This window comes from Saccostrea echinata, unplaced genomic scaffold (assembly GCF_033153115.1).
Source record: "Saccostrea echinata isolate AGI-Se365-2 ecotype Australia unplaced genomic scaffold, CSIRO_AGI_Sech_v1 ptg000009l, whole genome shotgun sequence".
In the NCBI taxonomy this organism is placed as follows: Eukaryota; Metazoa; Mollusca; class Bivalvia; order Ostreida; family Ostreidae; genus Saccostrea; species Saccostrea echinata.
Window position 1 is genome coordinate 21,130,338 of NW_026889758.1, and position 22,211 is coordinate 21,152,548.

At 33.1% G+C, this 22,211-nt stretch overlaps 1 protein-coding gene across 1 annotated transcript; it reads right to left on the reverse strand.

The window, feature by feature from the left end:
• Nucleotides 1-7,161: 7,161 nt before the first annotated feature.
• LOC133182015 (long-chain fatty acid transport protein 6-like) lies at nucleotides 7,162-14,182 on the reverse strand. Its single transcript, XM_061316714.1, has 10 exons — nucleotides 13,430-14,182; nucleotides 13,230-13,340; nucleotides 12,918-13,133; nucleotides 12,671-12,829; nucleotides 12,372-12,496; nucleotides 12,087-12,278; nucleotides 11,892-12,003; nucleotides 10,852-11,050; nucleotides 10,432-10,529; nucleotides 7,162-7,854 (listed from the first exon to the last, which is right to left on the reverse strand). The coding sequence occupies exons 1-10, from the start codon at nucleotides 13,794-13,796 to the stop codon at nucleotides 7,547-7,549; spliced, it is 1,887 nt and encodes a 628-aa protein (XP_061172698.1). The 5' UTR covers nucleotides 13,797-14,182; the 3' UTR covers nucleotides 7,162-7,546.
• Nucleotides 14,183-22,211: the final 8,029 nt, after the last annotated feature.

Here is a 22,211-nt window from a genome sequence, read left to right on the forward strand (position 1 = left end):
CTACATGTAAATAAAATATTTTGAAATTAAAAATACTAAATATGTTTTTAATGGAACATTTCAATACTTTTCAGTTTGAATTCTTTGACTAATCGAACTCCATTCAATTTTAATGTTCAGATAATTGGAACATTTTGCTTTAGTCTTCGCTAAAATTGTATGATTTTTTTTACTATCTAGAGTCAGTAGAGTGTTACAAGGAATGCATGTGTCGCCTGCTTTATAGCATCTTTAAAGATTAAAATAAATCTCGGGGGGGGGGGGGCAGCTATATATTTGCTACTAACTACTATAAAATATTATAGTTCAGGCATTTGCCTGCAAATAAAAAATCTACGGATAGTAAGATCGATATAATAGCATTTATCATATAAAATCTGACAATCAAATAGACATGATTCCCCAAAACCTCAAAGCTAAAGTGATTAATGAAATTGAAATAATTTTTTATCTCATTAATGCATATTCTAATTCACCCCCCCCCCCAAAAAAAAGTAACTGCAGTTATCAGTCTGGCCTTGCCTGTCTGATTATACAGACAGGAAATACCAAAGTTGTCGTTTGTTCTTCTCTCAGACACCTCTGCAATGGGCTCCCGTTAAGATTTTTGACATAAAGTAAAAAAAACAACAACATAATATTGGAAGGATTATTTTCAAATTAAACTAATAGTTCTAGATCTACTTAGTAAATATCTACCCTAAAGGATAAAATAAGTGCATGCAGGCATTCAATTTTAATGAATTAAAACAAACGCATTATTTCTCCAGCTTATCGTTGTGATATACGCGAGCAGACGACAGAGGTGAATGTATGAGACGATGGACACACAGGTAAAGTGATCCCTATTGTCGCTCTGCTCTGCAGGCGACACAAAAATTGCATGATATTTCTTAAAGTGTTTGCTTGTGTCCCAAACTAAAGAAACTGAAAACGATTTTTCCAATCAGTATGAGAATAGGCGAATGTATTATCCCTCTATGTATTTTTTTCTATTTAAAAATTATTTTTTTTTATTTTTCTAAACAACCTCTAGTTTTTTGTGTAGTTTTTGTCCTATTTGCCTATGATGAAATAGTTGTTGCAACAATGCATCAGCAACTTTCGATCTTCCTCGCGTTTCATCTCGGAACTTTTCTGGCTTTGTCTCGATCGTATCTTGTCGAGGGAAATAGTTGCTGACTCGGGGGACAATATACTTGCTATTGTCTTCATAGCCAGTAAAAAGGACTAGACAAGCTTGTGTTCTATTTTCTCGAAGTGTTAAATATCTTACTTTTGACGAAAATAAATCAGAATCGAGAAATTTCGTTAAAATATTTAAATTTTTCAGCCTCTTAATTGTGACCTCGTGTATGCTTTGAATGAAAATCAGTCTGGTTTTAAAACAAGTATAGTGAGAACGAAATAAAATTCTTGGCCATAAAATGAAATTTGTGGGCACGAAATAAAATTCGTGGTCATGAATTAAATTACTTTATTTTATATATAACATGCGTATAGATTTGGTCTGTTCTCGCTACTCTACCTGCAGATTACAGGGGTAACATTTTATAGTGATATATACGACATATTTTTCATTAAGTTTATTACTTAATCTTTATCACAATAAGTTAACTACAGGCAGCCGTTATTATTATTATTACACTATACTGAGAATTGATTTCCCTTTTTGCACAACTAGTCTTCACCTTGTTATAAAATTAATGTTTTTTTCTTTATCATGTACAATTAAGGTTATAAACTACTCAAGGACTAATGACCCTCTGCTCTAAATTTCACAAAGTTTTTTTTTCTTTTTCACCTAGCAAACATTGATTTTCATCAAGAACTATAGCATTGGATTCAAATGAAAAATAGTATGAGGTATGAAGCGTTGCCTATTTTTTCAGAAATGATTTTTATGTCAGATCATGATATGAAGAAATTTTAACACAGAGAATAGGAAGAGTAATAATTTATTATTACAACATAAAATTAAAAATATGAGGTGTATATGAAAATAATATTTAGTGTCATACCTATTAAATTCATATTAGAATATATTATAAAGCGCTGCTTTATTAAAGTCAGAATATCACAATGTTATAAGTGCATATAAGGAAATAATACATTCATTAGCAAGAGTTGTCTTTCTTGTAAATGTAATACTAATAAAAATTCTAAATTTGGTACTTGATACATTAAAGCAATTTTAAAAATTCATAAAACGGTAGAACTTACTCAATTTGTAATGCTTTTAAAACTGGATTTAAATGGGTTTTTTTTTTGTTTTTTGTTTTGTTTTGTTTTGTTTGTTTGTTTGTTTGTTTGTTTTTTTTTTGGTCAAATATAATAAAACAATTTGAAAAGTTTAGGCAAAAGGAAATGTGAGTTAATGTTTCTAGCAAAGGTCATTTTTGATCGAAATGGATACTCAAAGGTCTCCATTATTAAATTCTGGTATTGAGTAAACTATGTTTTTTTTTTACTTGGAGAGTTATCTCTTTTATATCAGAGGGTCGGCCCCCTTTAGTGTTTGAAGCATAATTGATGCATGGTGGTTAATATTACATGTAGATACATCATGGAATACTGAGATTTTGATTCATATGATTTATTGATATGTTGTTGAATTCTACAATATATAGTTTACAGAGTTATAGTATTTGAAATAAATATTGATTAAATACCAATCCAAGAATGTTTAGAATGATAATCAGATTTAAATCAATCTCCCTTGCATCTATTTGTTGTTCGTTCCTCTCTCATGAGCCGATGGTAGAGAGAGGATTTATATTTGTTAAGTACAAAACTGGTTTGTTCACCGTGGTAAAAAAGCTGTTCAAAATTTCTAGTGTGGTATTATGCATTCGATTTTTATCTAATTAGTAAATATTTATATCAACCAAAACCTTTTTTGCCCTGGGTAGAATTCAGAGGTTCTAAATGTTAATAAGTACATACTAGTGTTATACATACACATACTAGTATTATACATATATATATCAAATGCATCATGGAAAACGTCTTTGTTATTACTTTACACACACAATGTATACTACAAAAAAAATGTGACCACAAATTTTATACTACAGTGCTTGCATTACACTTGCCATTAATCGCCTTTTTTATATACCATACTAGTATTTGCCTGAAAATGGTACCACATTCCTATTTCGGTAACTCATTGAAACCTTAAATCTCAAATATAAAAAAAATTCTTTGATATTTCATCTAACATTAAAGTATTCTTTCTGTAAATCTCCACAATTTGCACAAACCTAACAAAGATTGAAATTATTGGCCTATGAAATAGTGTACACACACTGAAGAGAACAAAAAGGATCATTTTCTCATACTTAAGGGGGCCGACTGGGGTTTTCATTGCGCAATACTTCGCGCAGCATTGTAAAACAAGCATTCTGAGAGTATTGCATTAACAATACTAGTCCCCTACCGGTAAGTGTAATCTGGTTCCCATCAAAATTTAAAATGTTGTAATTCCGTCAAAAAAATCATTGAAGCGGAACGTAGCATAAACTTAATTTGTAACTCATCAAGATACACTTACATACTAAAAATCAGTTCAATATCTGCAAGCGTTTAGACAAAAAGTGCGGAAAACCCTTGAAAATTAAAAGGGCCGTAATTCCCTCAAAAATCAATGAAGCGGAACTAAATTCAAACTTGAACTGTAACTTATCAATATACACTCACATACCAAAAATCAGCTCAATATCTGTAAGCGTTTAGAAATAAAGTGCGGAAAACAAGTGGGACAGACAGACAGACAGACAGCTAGACGGACAGACTCCGAGGAAACCTATAGTCCCCTCCGGTTTCACCGGTAGGGGACTAATAAAGCGTATTTACTCTTTTAAAGCAATTAGTGTTACATAATTTATAAAAATTAACAAATTTAGGAAATTTCAGGTTAAAAATTCTAATTACGTTTTTAAATAACTGATTTTTTTAACGATTTTTGAAATGATGGGTAGATAGAAGTCGTAATAGTGTGTTTTTGACGTTATGAATAACCGGAGTTCTTGAAGAGGGGTCATTAGTTATGTCATAAAATAAAAAGTATAATATAGATACTCTTGAAATTTTGAACATAGGAAATTGAGAATCTCACAATCATTTTTATAATTTTTCAAGTAAATCTGTGGTATCTGTCATATTTTGTAGTACTCCATAAAAAAAGGAAAATATCATGAATTTTGACATTTTGAGATGCCCCCTCTGGAAACCAGACGGTAGAATTTTGTGTTTCTTGCATAAAATGTACAATATAGTATTACTCAACAAATAATATTATTTGAGCAAAAAGTCTATAGTAGCATTTGTATAATTCGCTCCGAAGTGCGAGAAAAGGGTATTTTCCTATATAACCCTATAGTAAATGTACCTGTATTTTGAGATGGTCCCTAAAAAATAACCAGACGGTAGATTTTCACAAAACTTGGCATGTATACTGAAGTCAATGTAAGGTACATGTACATATGGCATAAAATTTAAGAGTTTCTCTATAGTAGTTGTCACACAATAAAACCCCATAATTTCATAAATTTCAATAACGAGAACTTCACTCTAAATACTAAATTCACAAACTGAATATGATTTTTATATATCTGAAGCTATAGGCATTCTGCACGCCTTGTTCACCCATCTCCTCAGACGTTCTTTATCTATAAACAAAATCTACAAACAGCAGCGTTCTTACTTTTCGGATATATCTAATAAATCAATGTTGTATTTAGTGCGTGCTCATATATGATGAAATTTTACTGGACACTTTGAAAGGAATTAAAGGTGATCAACTATAGCAAATAAAAGTATTTGAATTCTAGCACAAAATGTTGAATGCCGACTACATCTTCAAAATTCACATTTTTGAACTTGTTACTAGCAGACAAGCTTTATCTAATAGGACTGGTACGCTTTAATGTTGATAAAAATAAGAAATACGATTACCGTTACATGGGAATCCGAAAGTTGATATTCCAAGAACGCAAAAGAGGCTAAATAAAAGACATTAGAATATTCCCCCAAGACCAATACACTGTCGTCTGATTAGTGAATTATGCACAAGTATATTAAGCAATGCACACCTTACCTTGATGATCACAAGAATAAAAGAAAAGCTGGTTAGGATACGAACATATAGCGGGTACCTGTCAAAATTTAGGTTGTGAATTTTTACCTGTTACCTCTGCGCAGTATGCACATACACCCAAATTTACAGTGACCATTTACAATATACATAGATATATTCGCTTTGTTTACGATAGAAATTTTAAAGGAAGTTAGTCAAGAAGTATTATCAGTGGCGGATTTAAGGGGGGCGCACCCGGCGCCCCCCCCCCTAAAATTGTCAAACTTAGCCTAAATCATAGTTTCGTCGAGAAAATGTAAAAATTGTCTACTCGGTAGACCTCACTTTTACCCTACAAAATCTCTAGAATCCAGAAGCTTCGCCCCCTGGGCCCATACCGGGGCCTCAAGGCGGCCCCCAGACCCCCTGCCTACTTTTGGCGCCCCCTCTAACTTCAATTCCTGGATCCGCGCCTGATTATTATTACCTATTACAAACTTTGGAAGTTTTTCTAGTGATTATTCTCTGAATACAAATATTTTAGTTCAGATGTCCCAAAGCCTTACTTGGACATACACACGTAAAGATGTTGTTTATCAAAGTACCGAAAGTACGAAATCGAGTTTTGGTTTAATATGTAATTGGCACTATCAAATTAAGGAAGCTGAGGGGTCAACAAATTAACCATCAGATATAACTTATTTTTTAGATATGATATCGTAAGCTGTCAACTATCATTTGGCAAACAAAAATTTCATACGTTTTAGTTTTAAAATTTGATCATTTTTGTTTATCTTTATACGGAGCTCTTCTTCTAAAGGAGATCAATATAGTCTGAAAATGGCCACAACCACCCAGCCCTCTTAAAATAAATAATGAGAATGTTGATGTATTCAAGCCAAAAATCCTTTTATTACGTATTTGTATAGAATTATAAATCAAAGTACTGAAAGTACTAAAACGAGAGATTTTAGTTGGTAATAGACTCCCTCAAATTGTATAGAAAAAAAATTGTTTAAACTTTTAAAGAATGTTGACTTTTGTATTTTGTTTATTTCGAAGCCATAGGAATGCTCTAATTTCATTTAGGAAAAACTCAAATAAAAGAAAATTCAAGATAAATTAATAATTATAAATTTTCTAATTTTTGAAATCAAAACTCCATGATTACTATTAGGTACGGAGAATGTCGTTTCTAATTGTCCAATGTCACCAGCAAAAATCACGCCTTTTTATTTACACTTAAATTGTAGATCAATCACATATATATTATCTTGTCATAGACAACATTGCAGATACTGAACATCTTCAACAATAGCTTCACAACCAACATCATTGCATCAGTTAATTTATAAAATTCTTTTTCAGGATTAGTCTTGCTGAAAACTTGGCATGGGTGTTTAACCAATCATGAAGGAAACTAGGAAGACACTAAATTATATTTAATGGCACTGGTAATAAACCTGAATTCTGGTATTTTTCCACCACATGAAAATCTGTTAGAAAATACATTATCATCCCGATTTTAAGTAATACTTTGATTTTTAAATGCAAAAGAAAAGGGGGTTATATTTCTTAAATTACAAATAGCAGTATTTAGAGTGGTGCCACTAATAAACCTACCTAAAAAACCCACTTACTTCACTGCGGAAATGTATACATGTAAAGAAAGTCTGAAAAATCTAGTGGGTTGATATCTGATTTATTTCGGCAGCTATGTTAATGAAGCATCAGTCTAGAGAGTTTTCAGTTGTTGATTTCCTATAATAAATTTTATGTAGTATCGTTATCATTGCCAGTTTTTCAAGCATTAGACACTTGTTCGTGTGTGCACTCCTGATAGCAAAAATTATTTTTGTGAAGAAAATATACAAACATGTACGCTATATTAAACATTAATAAAGGTTTTCCACCCTAAGGTCCTTTTGATTGGCATTTAAGTAAATTCAAATATATATTATCCAAATAAAATTAAAAAAAATCACAGGTTAAGGTATATATATATATTAGAACATTAAATAGTAATACCATGTTGAAGGTTTAAGATAATTCACCAATCAGCAATAATAATATACATGCTCTATTAAAATATTTAATACATTGACAAACTTCAAGCCATATGTATTATCCTTTCAGACTGTTTCTTTTTCTTTTGAAATAAAAATCTACCAAAAGGATGCAAGTATATTTTAATCCAATGTACCTGTAGTTATATTTTTAGCCTTAATACTAAACTTTAGGGCAACTATTCCTTGTGTAAAATTTACATTTTATTAACAAACTAAGTTTTGAAACAATAAGAGACATAAATTTGAGTTGCATTACTATATGCATGAAAACGAGTTTGTTATGTACATGTGTAGCTAACTGTGTAGAATTTCATGCACGTATCTGAAAAATGTAAATTTTAGAAAAAGTAAGTCTTGAAATTAATACTGGATATTTACAAAAATTTCCTTAGATGACACATCATAACTTTGAAGACAGTGCACCTTGGTAATTTTCTAGTGTTAAAAGGGAATAAGTCTTGTTTTTTGTGTCAATGAAGTAAAGCGGGTCCTTGACCTTTTCCATGTCATAACCTTCCTCCACTAGCTCCACCTTCCGATTCTTCATCGTTTGTGTGACGATGAACTCCGGCATGAAACGGAGAAAGAGAGGACGAGCGTAGACCGGAAGTTCCTTCTCACAGACTGAGTAAATCGTTCGCAGTTTGTCGGCTGTGATCTGATTCTCTTTCAATATAATGGCTGCCATACCAGCTCGTCCGTCTTCTCCTTGACACAGAAAAATATACCAATCAACAAAACATTTTTTTTTAATTCATGTCAAAGAAAGTGCAAAAACAAGAAACAACAACAAATCAAATTTCCCTCATACTTCATTTAATCATTCACATATGATATGTCTCCGTGTACAATTTTTTGTCCTAGATTGTTCTCAGCGGAGCAGATTTTTTTGGTTTTCAGTGCGAGAGGGGATACCCGCATGTAATATATATATATATATATATATATATATATATATATATATATATATATATATATATATATATATATATATATATATATATATATATATATATATATATATATATATATATATATATACGAGGGGTTATCAAAAAGTTCGTGGACTGACGCGATAAAATTAATAATATGTAGTCTTTGCTTACAAAATTTATGCGGAACATAAAACAACAGAAGTTTAAGAAATGTTGAAAATTTTAGCTTGATACGTTGATAATTTGCCAAATTATTCTAAAATTAAAAAGACTTTATGTGATCACCCGGCGCTGTCGCCGTTTAGTGTCATGATGTCCGCTTAACGTCATTGTTTCTTAATGTCCGCTCTCTCTACCTCATTCACTTATCTTGATGAGATTACATGGAGTTAAGTAAGGACTTAAACCCGTCTTATTTATATGAATTTACAATGTCATGAGCAGCTGTTTTCAATGCATATAATATTGTAAATGGATCTTTATATGGGGAAAGTTCCTCACTTGATTATGCCAGAATACTTAGCTTGTTGTAGTTCAATTTCTACCACACATGATCAACGTCACTTTTCGACGTGACTGACTTTAGACACCCTGACTACAAATCGACACTAACTGTGCATATTTCATCTCTCTGAATCTTTTTGGGCATTAAAAAACAAGTACTCTGGATGCATTTTATTTTTCTGTAGCCAGTTTAAACATTCCTTAGGTCAATACCAGTTTTTCCAGGAGCGAAACTCTATAGAGTGTTTGAAAAAGAAACCCCTCACCCTTTTTGACGTTATTTTCAAGCCCATAATTGTTTGGACACTCCATATAAAATTTACGATTAAATTTCATAGAAATTACAGAATGGGGTAAAAATTGCAAATTTTACTGAACAAATGTGTCGTACCACATGCCTGAATTAACGAGATTTTTATGATGACAAATACTCATATCTAAAGAGTTTTTCTCAGTTACACTCAGATAGAAATAAACGTCATATTAGAGGTTGCGCCGCCTGGACATACCTTTGCTTACAAAAACACTAACAATTTATTAAAAAATAAAAATTATGATTTATGGTTTATTCTATAGATAGAAAAGATGATGCTAACTAAATGTGTAAAAATTCATTGATGTACCTAAAGCGGTTTTAATTTTATGACGGTAGTCCACGAACTTTTTGATAACCCCTCGTATATATATAATTTTTACATTCTCTGGAAATAGTAAGATTTCATTTTTCTTTACTAACAAATTGATATTAAAGTTCTTGATATAGTTAAGATCTATTGGTAACGTAATTAGAACACAATTTGACAAAAAACAGTTGAATTTGAGACAATGATAAGTAAATGTTTTAACTTTTCACATCTCAGAATATTAAGCTTTTAAAGTGAATTGAACTTGACAGCCCAATTGTGTTTTTATCTCTTCTAACTTTATCTTACAATTTGTACATTATATAAAGAATTTTCCCCTACCGATTTAGTACTACATTGTACATGCATTGGACAATATTAAACTAAAATATTGTCTTTCTGACGTATTTTCTATTTATCAATAAAAAATCTGTATTATCACTACTTTAATACAGAATTTTACCAATGAATAAAAACTATGTCAGAAAGATAATACCCTGTGATTTTCATAGGGGCATTAAAGGGGACTGATAACTAAAAAAATACCATAAGGTGATTCATAAAACTTAAATTTTCATTTCATGAACAATGAGCCATTTTTTTTTAAATAACAGTGATCACAGAAATAATGTACATGGGGATGAATCAATAACTAATGTAAATAGGATATGAAATGACAAAAAACGATACCATTTTAACTTTAATTTATGACAGTACTCTAATGTATAGATATATGCTAGATAACCCAGTTAATGGTCATTATTTACACACTGAATAGTCTACGGATTTTCCCGATCATGACAAGTAGCACATGGCAGGTGTGGCCGGTCGGCAAGGGATGCTCACTCCTCCATGGCAAGTGATCCCACCTCTCATGTTTTAGAGGTCCGTGTTTGCTCTGATCCTGATTTGTATTGTTTTAATGGACTTAAGAGCTTGAATATTGTTCGTTATCTCCATATTTCATTGTATAGCATTGTTGGCAATGTTAAATAATACATTTAAATAAGTGGAGCAGATTTCAAGCTAGATAAAGTCTAATGCAAGGTCAAAAAAAGTTTTAGAAGCTGAAAAAATGTATTTAACTTAACACCTTAATTGCTATGTTTTGCGTATTTAAGTTTACATTTGTAAGATTACTGTATATTTTTTGACAATGAATTAGCATTTTAAGTTTAATTCTTAGTCTGTTACTGGTTAATATTACTATACTAAGCACTCACCTGGAATTGACACACCAAAAACGTTGACGTCACAAATAAAGGGAATTCGGCTTATTATGTCAGCCACTTCTGTTGTTGAGACATTCTCACCTTTCCATCTGGAAATTTTCAAGAATAAATGTACCCAGAAATCCCTATGAAACATAGTACAACTATTAATTTTAAAATTTCTTCAACAAATTTAAATATTTTTAACTTTAAAATATAACTTTTTTTTATTTTATCGAACAATCACTCATATCTAATTTTCCCTTTTAAATTCTTTCGACCCATCATTTTAATTATTAATCCTCTTCACCAGCAGATATAAAAAAAATTCTTCACCTTTTTTTATATTAAATGTTTGAAATTCAAGTCAGTTTTTATCATCAGACAGACAAGCATTCACATTGGCAAACTGTTGGTGTTTACGACACTGACCTAAATGTGTCCCCTGTTCTGTCTCTGAAATACACGTTGTAGTTTTCATCCAGGTAGATCAAGTCACCAAACGAGAACCAACGATCCCCTTTCTCGAACACGTTTCTGATTAGTTTCTTTTCATTCATTTCTTTTGAGCCCTTGTAAAACCCTGAATAGAATTCTTCGTTGAATCCGGATATGACAAGACCTATCTCACCTGGAAGGGATTAAGCAATCCAATGTTAATTTGAATCAATGAAAGCTAAATTACACAAGTATCTGGGACGGATCCAGGATTTCCCATTGGGGGATTTACTTAAAAAGTTAAATTACTAAAGAAACCAAGCGCGGATCCAAAAACATTTCCTTTGAGCTAGGATCTAATACTTATTAAAGAAAATTCCAACTCAAAAACAAGCAAAAATAAAAAAAAGTGAGCAAACAAGAAAAAAAATTGGGGAAAGGGGGTGGGGGGAGTAACACATCCGCTCTCCAGTTTACTGTACTTATTATGGAAATATATATTTTTATAAGTCTATACTAGTTTTTTAATAAATCTTACGTTTCATTAAGACTTAATTATATATTTTGATTTTTATTTTTCGTGGGGGGGGGGGGGGGACTCGATGCGCCACTGAACTTTACCTTATGTACACTGAGGTGATTAGAAGGATGATTTTACACCATTATTGCTATGAAAAGAAATGAAAGCCCAAGTTCTTACGTTAACATATACATGTATATATTCGTATCTGAATTAGTTTATGATGACTCGTTCTTGTTGATGAGATATAGGTGAGAGTAGTGCATTTTAACTATTTTTGGTAAAGCTTCTTAATGATAGAAAATTGTTTTTTTAAGTTGAAATCTTGCAATATTAGAAGAAATTAACGGACTTAGGACCAAGGTTCAACTCCCCAAAACCCTGGTATTACAGCATTACATTGTGCTAAATCAGAATTGCAGCTCTATCGGTGTGTAGAATACACAGATATGTTCCGATTAGGAATAATCTCAGTCTTGAACAGCCTGAGACAGTCACTGATTTATATACAAACCTGGTTTGATCATAATGCACTTCCCATTTTGATCTCTTATCGGTTCTTCGGTTCTGTTGTCGAATTTGATGAAGTGCATTTGAGAGTTTTTATTCCTGAATATTACTGCTTTCTGAAGAAAAATATACCCTTGATCAGGTTTTGAAGCAAATTCTGATCTTGTATTGTTACATAACTATTCTAAATACTCAGTACCATAAAAGGAGACATCCTACCGACAGCACCAACTTTACCCGTGACATTCAAAAGAGCACCGCTACCCTCTGTTGCACCGAAAATTTCAACGATTCTTGGAATCTTGAATCTGGTTTTAAATTCCTCCCAAATGTCTATTCGAAGTCCATTCCCCACTGCCATACGCACATTATGAACACCATCAAGATCATTCTGTTTTGAAACCAAAAAAAAAAAATTTGAAACTGTATTTCCGCTTTATCATATATTATTGTTGTTATTGTTTTTGCTCTTTTTTTTAAATACCTCCGGAACACGAAGTAAATATCTGCATAATTCTCCAATATATTGTATAACTGTAACTTTATGTTTGCGCACATCTTCCCAGTAATGACGGGCGGAGAACTTTCGGCGGAGGACTATAGTGGCTCCTATTAAATATAAAACGTGACATGTAGCCAGATACTAAAATAATATTTTATGGAATTCAGAGTATGACAACATACAATTTCTCGCAATTTGACGTCTTAGGGCCATTTGGCGATATAAAGTTCTCGCGTAAAATAAAGATTCTACAGGAAATTAGATAGTGACAACCTACAAACCCCTTTCAATTGTATTAAAAAGACATAGTGCGAGACTGACGCTGTGATAAAGTGGAGCTACAACATATACTATGTCGTTCTCAGTATAGTCAAAGGCCTGCCAGTACGCAGAGGCAATCACAGCTTTTGCATTGTTCACTATGGCAGGTTTCGGCAGCCCTACAAATGTTTGAATTTTATAAATTAAAAATCTTAAAATTTGAATGCATTATCAAAGAAAAATTATCAAAATACCATATAAACGCACCTGTTGTACCGGAAGTATATATATAGAGGATTGGACTGCGCATGGTGGTTCCCTCTCGGTGAACTTTACAGAGAGGAACAGGAAGTGTCCAAAGGAGAACTTCATCCATAGAAAGAAGGTTCGAAGGAAGGTCGATTTGTCGTTTCCCCTGGACGTATATCTTAATGTTAGGTATATCGTTCAAAATCTCTTCAATCGAACGTAGATGGTCATCACCTATTGTGAATTGAAACTTACAATGAAAAAGAATTAAAATTAAAATTAAAATGCCCTTAACTATAATCATCTTTTAATAGCTTGGTAAAACAATACCCGAGCCAATGATGAGAACAGGTGCCTCGCTGACTTTGATGGAGTGAATGAGTGGATGAGCCTTTAAGTGGTAGTTAATTAATGCTCCTATTAATCCTGCTTTCCACAACCCTACAATACAAATATGTAGGGTTTGTTTTACAGTCAATTGTTTTTATTATTATTAAAAAATAAAAATCATTTTTCAGTCCTATTGTTACCTATAAATGTCCACACAAAGGCAGGTTCGTTTTCTATCATCATGGCGACTGGCGTATCTCGGGGAAGGTTCCATGATGCAGCAAGGTTTGCCACTTTATTGGCCATGCTGTCGACAAATTCGTACGAGTACTGCCTATCCTCAAATATGATAAATGTCTTATTTGGTACTCTTGTCACGTCATCTTCAAACATATCCAAAACCGTCCGCATTTGGCTTATGTGTTGACCTATCTTTTTCAGTGCTTTCAATGTAGCTTGAATTGTTTGGATATCGTCTCCGATCCATGGGAACCAGGTCTTCCATGCCGCATAGCCTGTACCCACTAAACCGGACGCAATAAGAATTGCTTTCTGCTGCTTTGACATCTAAGTATTTTTAAGGGGATAAATTGATGAGTTAAACATGTTCATATTCTTTAATAGCAATATTTTTTTTTCAATTTTAAAAATCTTGCCTGTTTTAGTTTGAAAGGATTGAATTTACTGAATGTTTAGTTTTTAACTAGTTGGGATCTCTCTCTATCTCTCTCTCTCTCTCTGGGCTACATCGGGATTTTCTATACTTTTTGTAAGTTGGACAACTGAAGCCTAAACGACCCACACTAAGATTCTTTGGTCACAACCAAGACCAACCAAGACCACTATACATGAAGTCTGGCTGATGATTTCATCCGGACCATTCCTGGATAAAAAAAAAAAAACAACTCCTCTAGTACATCCTATCGGTACTTTTCTGGGATAACAATTCTGATTCATCGGAGTGCATCTTCAATAGTGAATTCATTGCATACTCTAAAGTATGGTAACAAGTTTATGTCAGGTTCTGAATTTGGCCAATCACTCCTGGTAAACTCCATATCACTAGACAATATCGCATCAATATCACATCATTCTTTGTTGCAGCGGCCACTTCATCAGCAGTCACAGGTATGTTTCTTATCTCTATTTACAGCTGCAATAATGTACCCCTCTCCGTTTTTTTTTTTTTTTTTTGGGGGGGGGGGGGGGAGGGGAGGGCTACAACTCCTTAGGATCTCCGTTATTGTGCAAGTGCAGGAGTGATTCACACCCGCACAGATTTCGGCTCAAATTATCAATAAGTGGGTATTTTATTAACATATCTGAACTCATAAAATGTAAATATGCAAGACATGAACTGATCCAAAAATATACAGAACAATCCGGATATCGGTTATTTTTCGTGTATGTCAACATCACAACTTGAATTTATCCGCCATGTTTACTGACCTTGATCGATTTTTACATGTATTTTGGGACAACCAATGAGAATTCGGGATTTTAGGGAGCGGATCTGTTTAGGATTTCTCTTATTTTAAGCATAAATATCACTGTTTATGAAAAAATATCACATGGAATGCTTTTATTTATCGATGTTTAGTGATATCATACAACACAAACATTTATCAACACCGACATTTCCTTTATCAAGTGATTCTAAATTTCAAGTGCAAGTCTCGGTACATCACGCGAGAACTGTCATGGATGCTAAAGAGAACGACTGGTAAACACGCAGATTTGTTTTACTTGGTTTTCGCCTAAAAAGGGCTATGATGTTGATAGTGAATAAAGATTCCGTCTTTTGGAAGTAAATTGAATGCAAAAACAATTTATTTTGCCTACGGAGATGCAGTGGAATTGTAGCCCTCTCCTGAGAATATCAGATTTAAAAAAATCTTTTTCTTTTTGCAGCTACTCTATTTTTGTGTACAGTATTAGTTCTGTCTATTTATTAAGTTGCGTCATAAACTTCCATGACATTTGGTCCAATTCTACAAAAATCGCGCAATTCAAGTGGTACTGGTCTCTAACACTTGACGAATTTTGGTTGCACTTAATTCTTGTCATTTAAGGTTACTGTCACTCCTATGATACATCCGAGTTTGCTATCAAAAAAAGAATACTTTTTCAAGTCTTCAGGCACAAAATGCATTGAATGCAAGTCCACTTTTATAAATTCCACCCAATCCCTACCAAACAATGCTGGTCGATTTCCCTTAACAACAACATTTAAAGTTTTCTGCTGCATCTGATACTTTTAAAAATACTTTCAATTCATCCTTAACTCCTAGCATTTCTCCTGATTATGTCTTAAGGCTCAGTCATACCTTACCAGATAGCACGAACAGATGGTAAACGAAAGAAGAAACGAAGACAGAACTCATTTCGTTGGTAATATGTTGCTGAGAATTTTCCACCCAGCATTTTGAGGCTCTTGAGTCAATAACGTGATCAACATATGAAACGTTTAAAACGAAGAAAAACCGAACGATTATCGGACATGTATCGTACCTGTATAAAAAATTTCTGCAGGATAAAACGAAATTCTCCAGACATTGGCCATAATCACCGAATAAGAAACGGACAAGAAACGAATGCGAACGTAGACGAAAAGGATTGAAAATTTTGCCGTCCGTTTGACGTCCTTTAGCGCTATCCGATAAGGTGTGACTGGGCCCTTAAGAATAACATTACTAGGATATATACAATGTTACTTTGTTCTGAAATTAAGTTTTGTGCAGCTGAACTGAAAATCACTGAGACAGAAGCGCCAGTGTTCAAGTCCACTTCTACGTATAGTGTCACAGCAATCTTCATTTCTTTGGTTCTTCCTCCTTTTCTCAGACAGTGAGAAAATGGACCAATGTTCATTTCCACATTTGTCATCTGACCACTCTTGGTTCACGGATAAACGTTTAACGTTGACGTCTTCTTTTGTCTCTCATGCTGCACTGATTTCTTTTTCAAGCACATTTTATGTATATTCTAATTACCTGGCTTGTGTGACATTAACTGTTTTTGTAAAAGCTAGCACTTGTCTGGTGTGTAGTTTGTCCCATATATAAAACAAGGTTTACTTTCACGGCAATAACTTTATGTACAGTTTCTTGCCCATGTGCCTCCCGAGCATCAAACTTTTATTTTTGCCTGCTTCGTTTTCAGCGAGTTTCATAGAAATTGCTATGTCCATGGCCTTCTTTAACTCCAACTTGTTCTCAGCCATAGCTTCCGCTAGGTTGCCACTGATGAGAAACCACTCACTAAACGATCATGCAGTGCTTGATTCAAGAATTCCCCGTAAGCTTTCTGATTTTCAGCAATATATTGACTAACAGTTTCATATTTTCCCTGATTTCTCTGGTAAAATCATAATCGTTCCGCGAACGCCAATGGTTTTTGTTTCAACTGTTTATAATGAAATATGAAGATAACGAACAGAATTCAGTCTCGAAAGTCCAATGAAACGATACAAATTTGAAGCAGAGCAAACACAAACCTAAAAAATTTAGAGGAGGGATCAGGTGCCATGGAGGAGTGTTATCAGTTAATACTGAAAGTTATTGCTATCAGTTTTCAACTCTGTATAGGTTTTCTCGGATGGCTTATTCGGGGACATTAAAATTACGAATTAAGTCCGTACATTTTCTGTCCACTGTCGACATACTGTAAGTAATATAGAATTCTTTTTGTCATTTTTCTCATTTTCATTGGCAATAAAAAATGTTCTAACCTTTCATTGTACCCTTGCCAGTTTACGTCGATTTCCCGTAAGCAGCCAGTTGTTATGTTTGTTTGTAGGGTCGTTGGACGCAACATTAACACCTATAAAAACTGCAAAGCATCACTTTTATGTTTGAGTGGAAAACAATATGGCTGCAAATACGGCAAATACAATATATCATTAAGTTGAATGTTGACTGAGGTTGTTCATACAAATTGTTAGGCTATTGTTTTCACACTGAATTGTGAACGGATTTTTCCGTTTGCCCAGTCATGACAAGGAGCACCGGTCGACAGGGAATATTTACTCCTCCATGGTACATGATCCTACTTCTGATGTTTCAAGAGGTACGTGTTTGCTTTGCTCCCGGTTTGTATTGTTTTTATGGCCTTTTGAGCTTGATTACCATTTGTTATCTTCATATTTCATTGTCATTACATAACAGATAAACAAACGTGGTCTGAACTTCGGTATGATGAACATTACAGTGACAGCTCTATGACATTGTCGGAATGTCCTTGAAAACATATAACAAATAAAAATTTATATGTGTTTAAAATGTTTGATCAATCAATTATATTAATTTGCGATTTCGTCTTGGCTCGATCATTTTTTAATTTACCCGGTGGCAGTAAATACAAAATTTTATCCCCCAACTCCTCGATCATCAGCGGGAATTTAAATTTCCTGAAATTTTTATATGTTTCCAAGGCTCTAAAATTTTATATTTAATAAATTTGTTTTCTTTATTTTGTAGAGAATATTCAGGTTAATACAGAAAAAGTTACAAAATCCTTATTTTAATGGGGAATTTACAATAAAAAGAGTAAGAAAAGGGGACTCTAGCTGAAAAGCATTTAGGGTCTCAGAAAAAAACTTCATCACCGTGGCTAGGGATTTGTCTTCAGGTATTTGCTACTTTGCCGTGAAAAGGTTCATGTTACCACCAAAGAAAAATTCATCTAGGAAATATGCGGTTCACTGTATTCTTTTAATGCGGCCTTGAGCAATAAAATAAAATAAATATTTCAATGAAAGATTCTATCTACCAAATGTAAATGTGATTTTAGAAAGCCTCTATGAAGGCATAACCGGACACACCAGGAGGATGACTGTTATGTAATAAGTAAATTCAGTGAATTCCCCCCCCCCCTTACGAACAAAATAAGTTAGTGGGAAACCTAAAAAATGAAGATGCAGATGGAGAAAGAAAAGACTGATTGATCTTTCACCTTATGGCCTAAAAATTTCTAAAGTAAGAGAGAGTGATTACCTTAAGTTTCATTATAAAAGCTCAAAGAGAACTAAAATTATCATTTGCAACTACTTTATATATTATTATAATTCCTGTAAGTCTGTCTCTATATATTAGCTGCAGAATTGTTACTCTCGGTTGAGAAAATTTGAACAGACAAACTAGAGAGCTACAGGTCCAAGCATTGTAGAAACCTTTCTTGTCGCTCTTGTTTCTAAAGGACATCTTTCAAAAGATGATTTGAATTAATTGTAAGAGGAGTTCTTAGAACTAGTTTTTAAAAAGAAGAAGAAACATCGTTTTACGACCCCTAATTGCTCCCCCGTCCCGGGTGAAAATGAAAATTCCGAAATCTTGAAGTACATCTGCAGGGCACCAGCAAATACCTTCCAAAAGATAATTTGGCTAATGAGTAAAATGCAAGAGGAGTTCTGAGAACCAGGTTTTTTGGGATGTTTTTTGTTTTGTTTTTGCACGTCATTTTACAACTCCCATTTGACGGCCAGGGAGAAAATTCCGAAACCTTGTTGCTCATCTACTGGACACCATCAATCACCTTGGCTACTGTTTAAAATATAAGAGAAGTTCTAGGGAACCAGATTTTAGTAGAAATACATTATTTTTCACCCCCGTTTGGCTCCTAAGGTGAAAATTTAAATTCAAAAACCTTATTGCACATCTGCAGGACACTCGCAATTACATTCCAAATTATGAATGAGTTGCTGCTTAAAGGATAGGAGAAGTTTGAGGAAGAATATAGTGTTATACCCGAACTTTCTTCAAAGAGTGCGGGTATAAAAATAAACAAGATTATTCATCTCCATCGGCTCAATTGCACACATGTCTGAGACATACGTTTAACAGTTTACATATTTTTAAATTTTAAGTCCGTCGGACGGGACATTAAATGGTGCCCCGTGTCAAGGATTACAACCCCCTTGGCACGTAAAAGATCGTTTCTCTGGATTTCGAAAATGAGTAGGCTCACTGGAAACCGCCAGATAAACCAAAAACCTTTCATAAACCGAGTATTTAAAACAAGTTATCCGCCGAAACATGGCTGAAATATTGCCGACTCGGCGTTAAACAATAAACAATCAATCAATCAATCAATCTGAGACATACGATTTTTGTGACTGCGGTTTGAAGTTTAAATAGGCGAATCAAAGTTGAAAGTGTAAGTAATCTGTGTAAAAGATGTTGATGGTATAACTGCGCTCGCCTCAGTGGACGCACCGTAAAACATTTCAATTCAATTCAGTTTATTCTCACACTGTGTAAAACAACATAGAGAAAATACAAACATAATTATTATGCCGACTGTTGTATTGTATTTATACGACATTTTAATTAAATTCTCAATCCCAAACTTGTTTGCAGACGTTAAATCTGAATGAAAATTTTCTTGAAATTTTTTTATAATGCGTTACATCAAAAAGCGTTATAATGATTCCGAAGTACTAGTTCATTATGATTAATGATTAATTCCAAAATTTGTTAGATTTTTTTCTTTTAGATCATTGTCAATGATATCAGTCTTTTGTAAATGATATTCGTTTTTGTCAAATGTATAAAAAAAAAAACTACCTTTATCTATATTTATATTCTAATAAATTTTGCAAAGAAACTCCGAATCGCCTGCACCAGAGTCCATACTTACTACAAAATTACTACAAAATAGTTCCTCCTTGTTGTAAATTTTCTTATTTTAACTAAATGAGCCAAGACACTAAAAGTTTGATCACAATTCGAGCTCTCTGGATCTAGGAAAGCAGTGTTGATGTCTAATTTCATCTTTGATAATTAACACACTTTTTTGTCATAAAAGTCAAAAGTACTGTCATGAATGAATTTCCTTTTAACTGTCAGAAAAAAACTCTATCAAATGATTTTGAAAATTGTCGAATTTGCTTAACATAGAAATACTCTCATTTTTTAAAGCTTATAAATAAATTTTAAGACACTAGAAAATCATTAGATTTTCTTAGACAATCTTATTTAAGTTGTAAACAACAGTAGAAACTTTCCGGAATTGTTGTGGAAAGTTTTTTTTTCTTTTGATAGTTATTTAAATTAGTAAAAAATAATTAAAGTGCACTTGCATTTATATATTCTTTGACAGAAAATAAATAACAAAGTAGAAAAATACTAGTTTTATGTTTTAAAAAAATCATATAATCGCCCATTTCCATCTTGTTTTGCATCTATTTCAAAATGTTGTCTGAATTCATGTTTATACATGAATTTATTTGCAACATACTTGAGTTCTTTCTACAAATCCCTATATTTCGTGTGCATATACAATTCTTCAACTGTCGTTTTTGATGTGTTTAGGCCGGGCTATTAACGTAGGTCAATTTGGCCAGCTTTTGTTAACCGGATGTTCACTGAACAGCCGCCAAATTAAAAATATACTGTTAGACTGTTAGCATGTATTTCCGAGCACTCTTGATACAACACAAACTTAATCAGACTAAACAAGGTAATATGTGGATTTTCCTTAACAAATTACTATGACTGGTAATGAATTGCAACCGACTGGATATTGTTAAAAAGTGATACAAAATTTTTTTCGTCATCAACGTTACATATATGTTTGTCACAAAAGAACGTTTCATTCACCACAAAATAACGAAAAAATGTAATATAGTAAACTGAAATCATGACTATTGATTGAGTTTATTTAAGTGTTCTAGAGATAGATACATTAAATCCACTGATTTTGTATAGTGGTGAAAATTGAAATGTACATCACTACTTCCTAGCTATATCTCAGTGAATAATTTACCCGATCCACCAACTGTCCCACGGTAATCTCTCAGTAGTCTTGCAGATTTAAGTTAATGAGAACTCGGAAATTATAATTTGCTGAAACCCAAAATATAAAAGGATCCGAACATATTCGTAGAACGATCACTGCTTTGTGAATGAGCCGAACTGTAAGTACGTCAGTACTTTGATCCTAGAGAGTACCATGCAATTAACAAGCTAATTAACTAAACAATCGATTTTTAGCTCTACTGGTCAGAGACCAGAAGAGCTTATGCGATAGTAATGTGTCCGTCGTCCGTCTGTCTGTCTGTCTGTCCGTCCGTCTGTAAACAATTTTTTAAAACGCTTCTCCTCTTACAGTTTTGGTCTGATTTCAATATACCTGGGCACACAAGTAGACTATACTAAGATACATAATTCTGTGTATCGGTTTTTAATTTCAATGAACGGTGTTGCCATGGTTACTAAAAATAGAAATTTCTGTGAAAAAATTTCAAAACGCTACCCCTCCTACAGTTTTGATCTGATTTCATTATAACTTGGCACACAAGTAGACTATACTAAGATACATAATTCTTTATATCCGTTTTTGATTTCAATGAACGGTGTTGCCATGGTTACTAAACATAGAAATTTCTGTGAAAAACTTTCAAAATGCTACTCCTCCTACAGTTTTGATCTCATTTCCATGTTACTTGGCACACAAGTAGACTACACTAAGATACATAATTCTATTTATCGGTTTTTGATTTCGTTGAACGGTGTTGCCATGGTTACTAAAAATAGAAATTTCTGTGAAATACTTTTAAAATGTTACTCTTCCTACAGTTTTGATCTGATTTCATTATAACTTGGCACACAAGTAGACTATACTAAGATACATTATTCTGATTATCGGTTTTTGATTTCAATGAACGGTGTTGCCATGGTTACTAAACATAGAAATTTCTGTGAAATACATTTCAAACGCTACTCCTCCTACAGTTTTGGTCTGTTTTCAATATGTCTTGGCACACAAGTAGACTACACTAAGATACATAATTTTATTTATCGGTTTTTGATTTCGTTGAACGGTGTTGCCATGGTTATTAAAATAGGAACTTCCTTGAAATACTTTCAAAATGTTACTCCTCCTACAGTTTTGGTCTGATTTTACTATAACTTGACACACAAGTAGACTATACTAAGATACATAATTCTCTATACCAGTTTTGGATTTTGATGAACGGTGTTG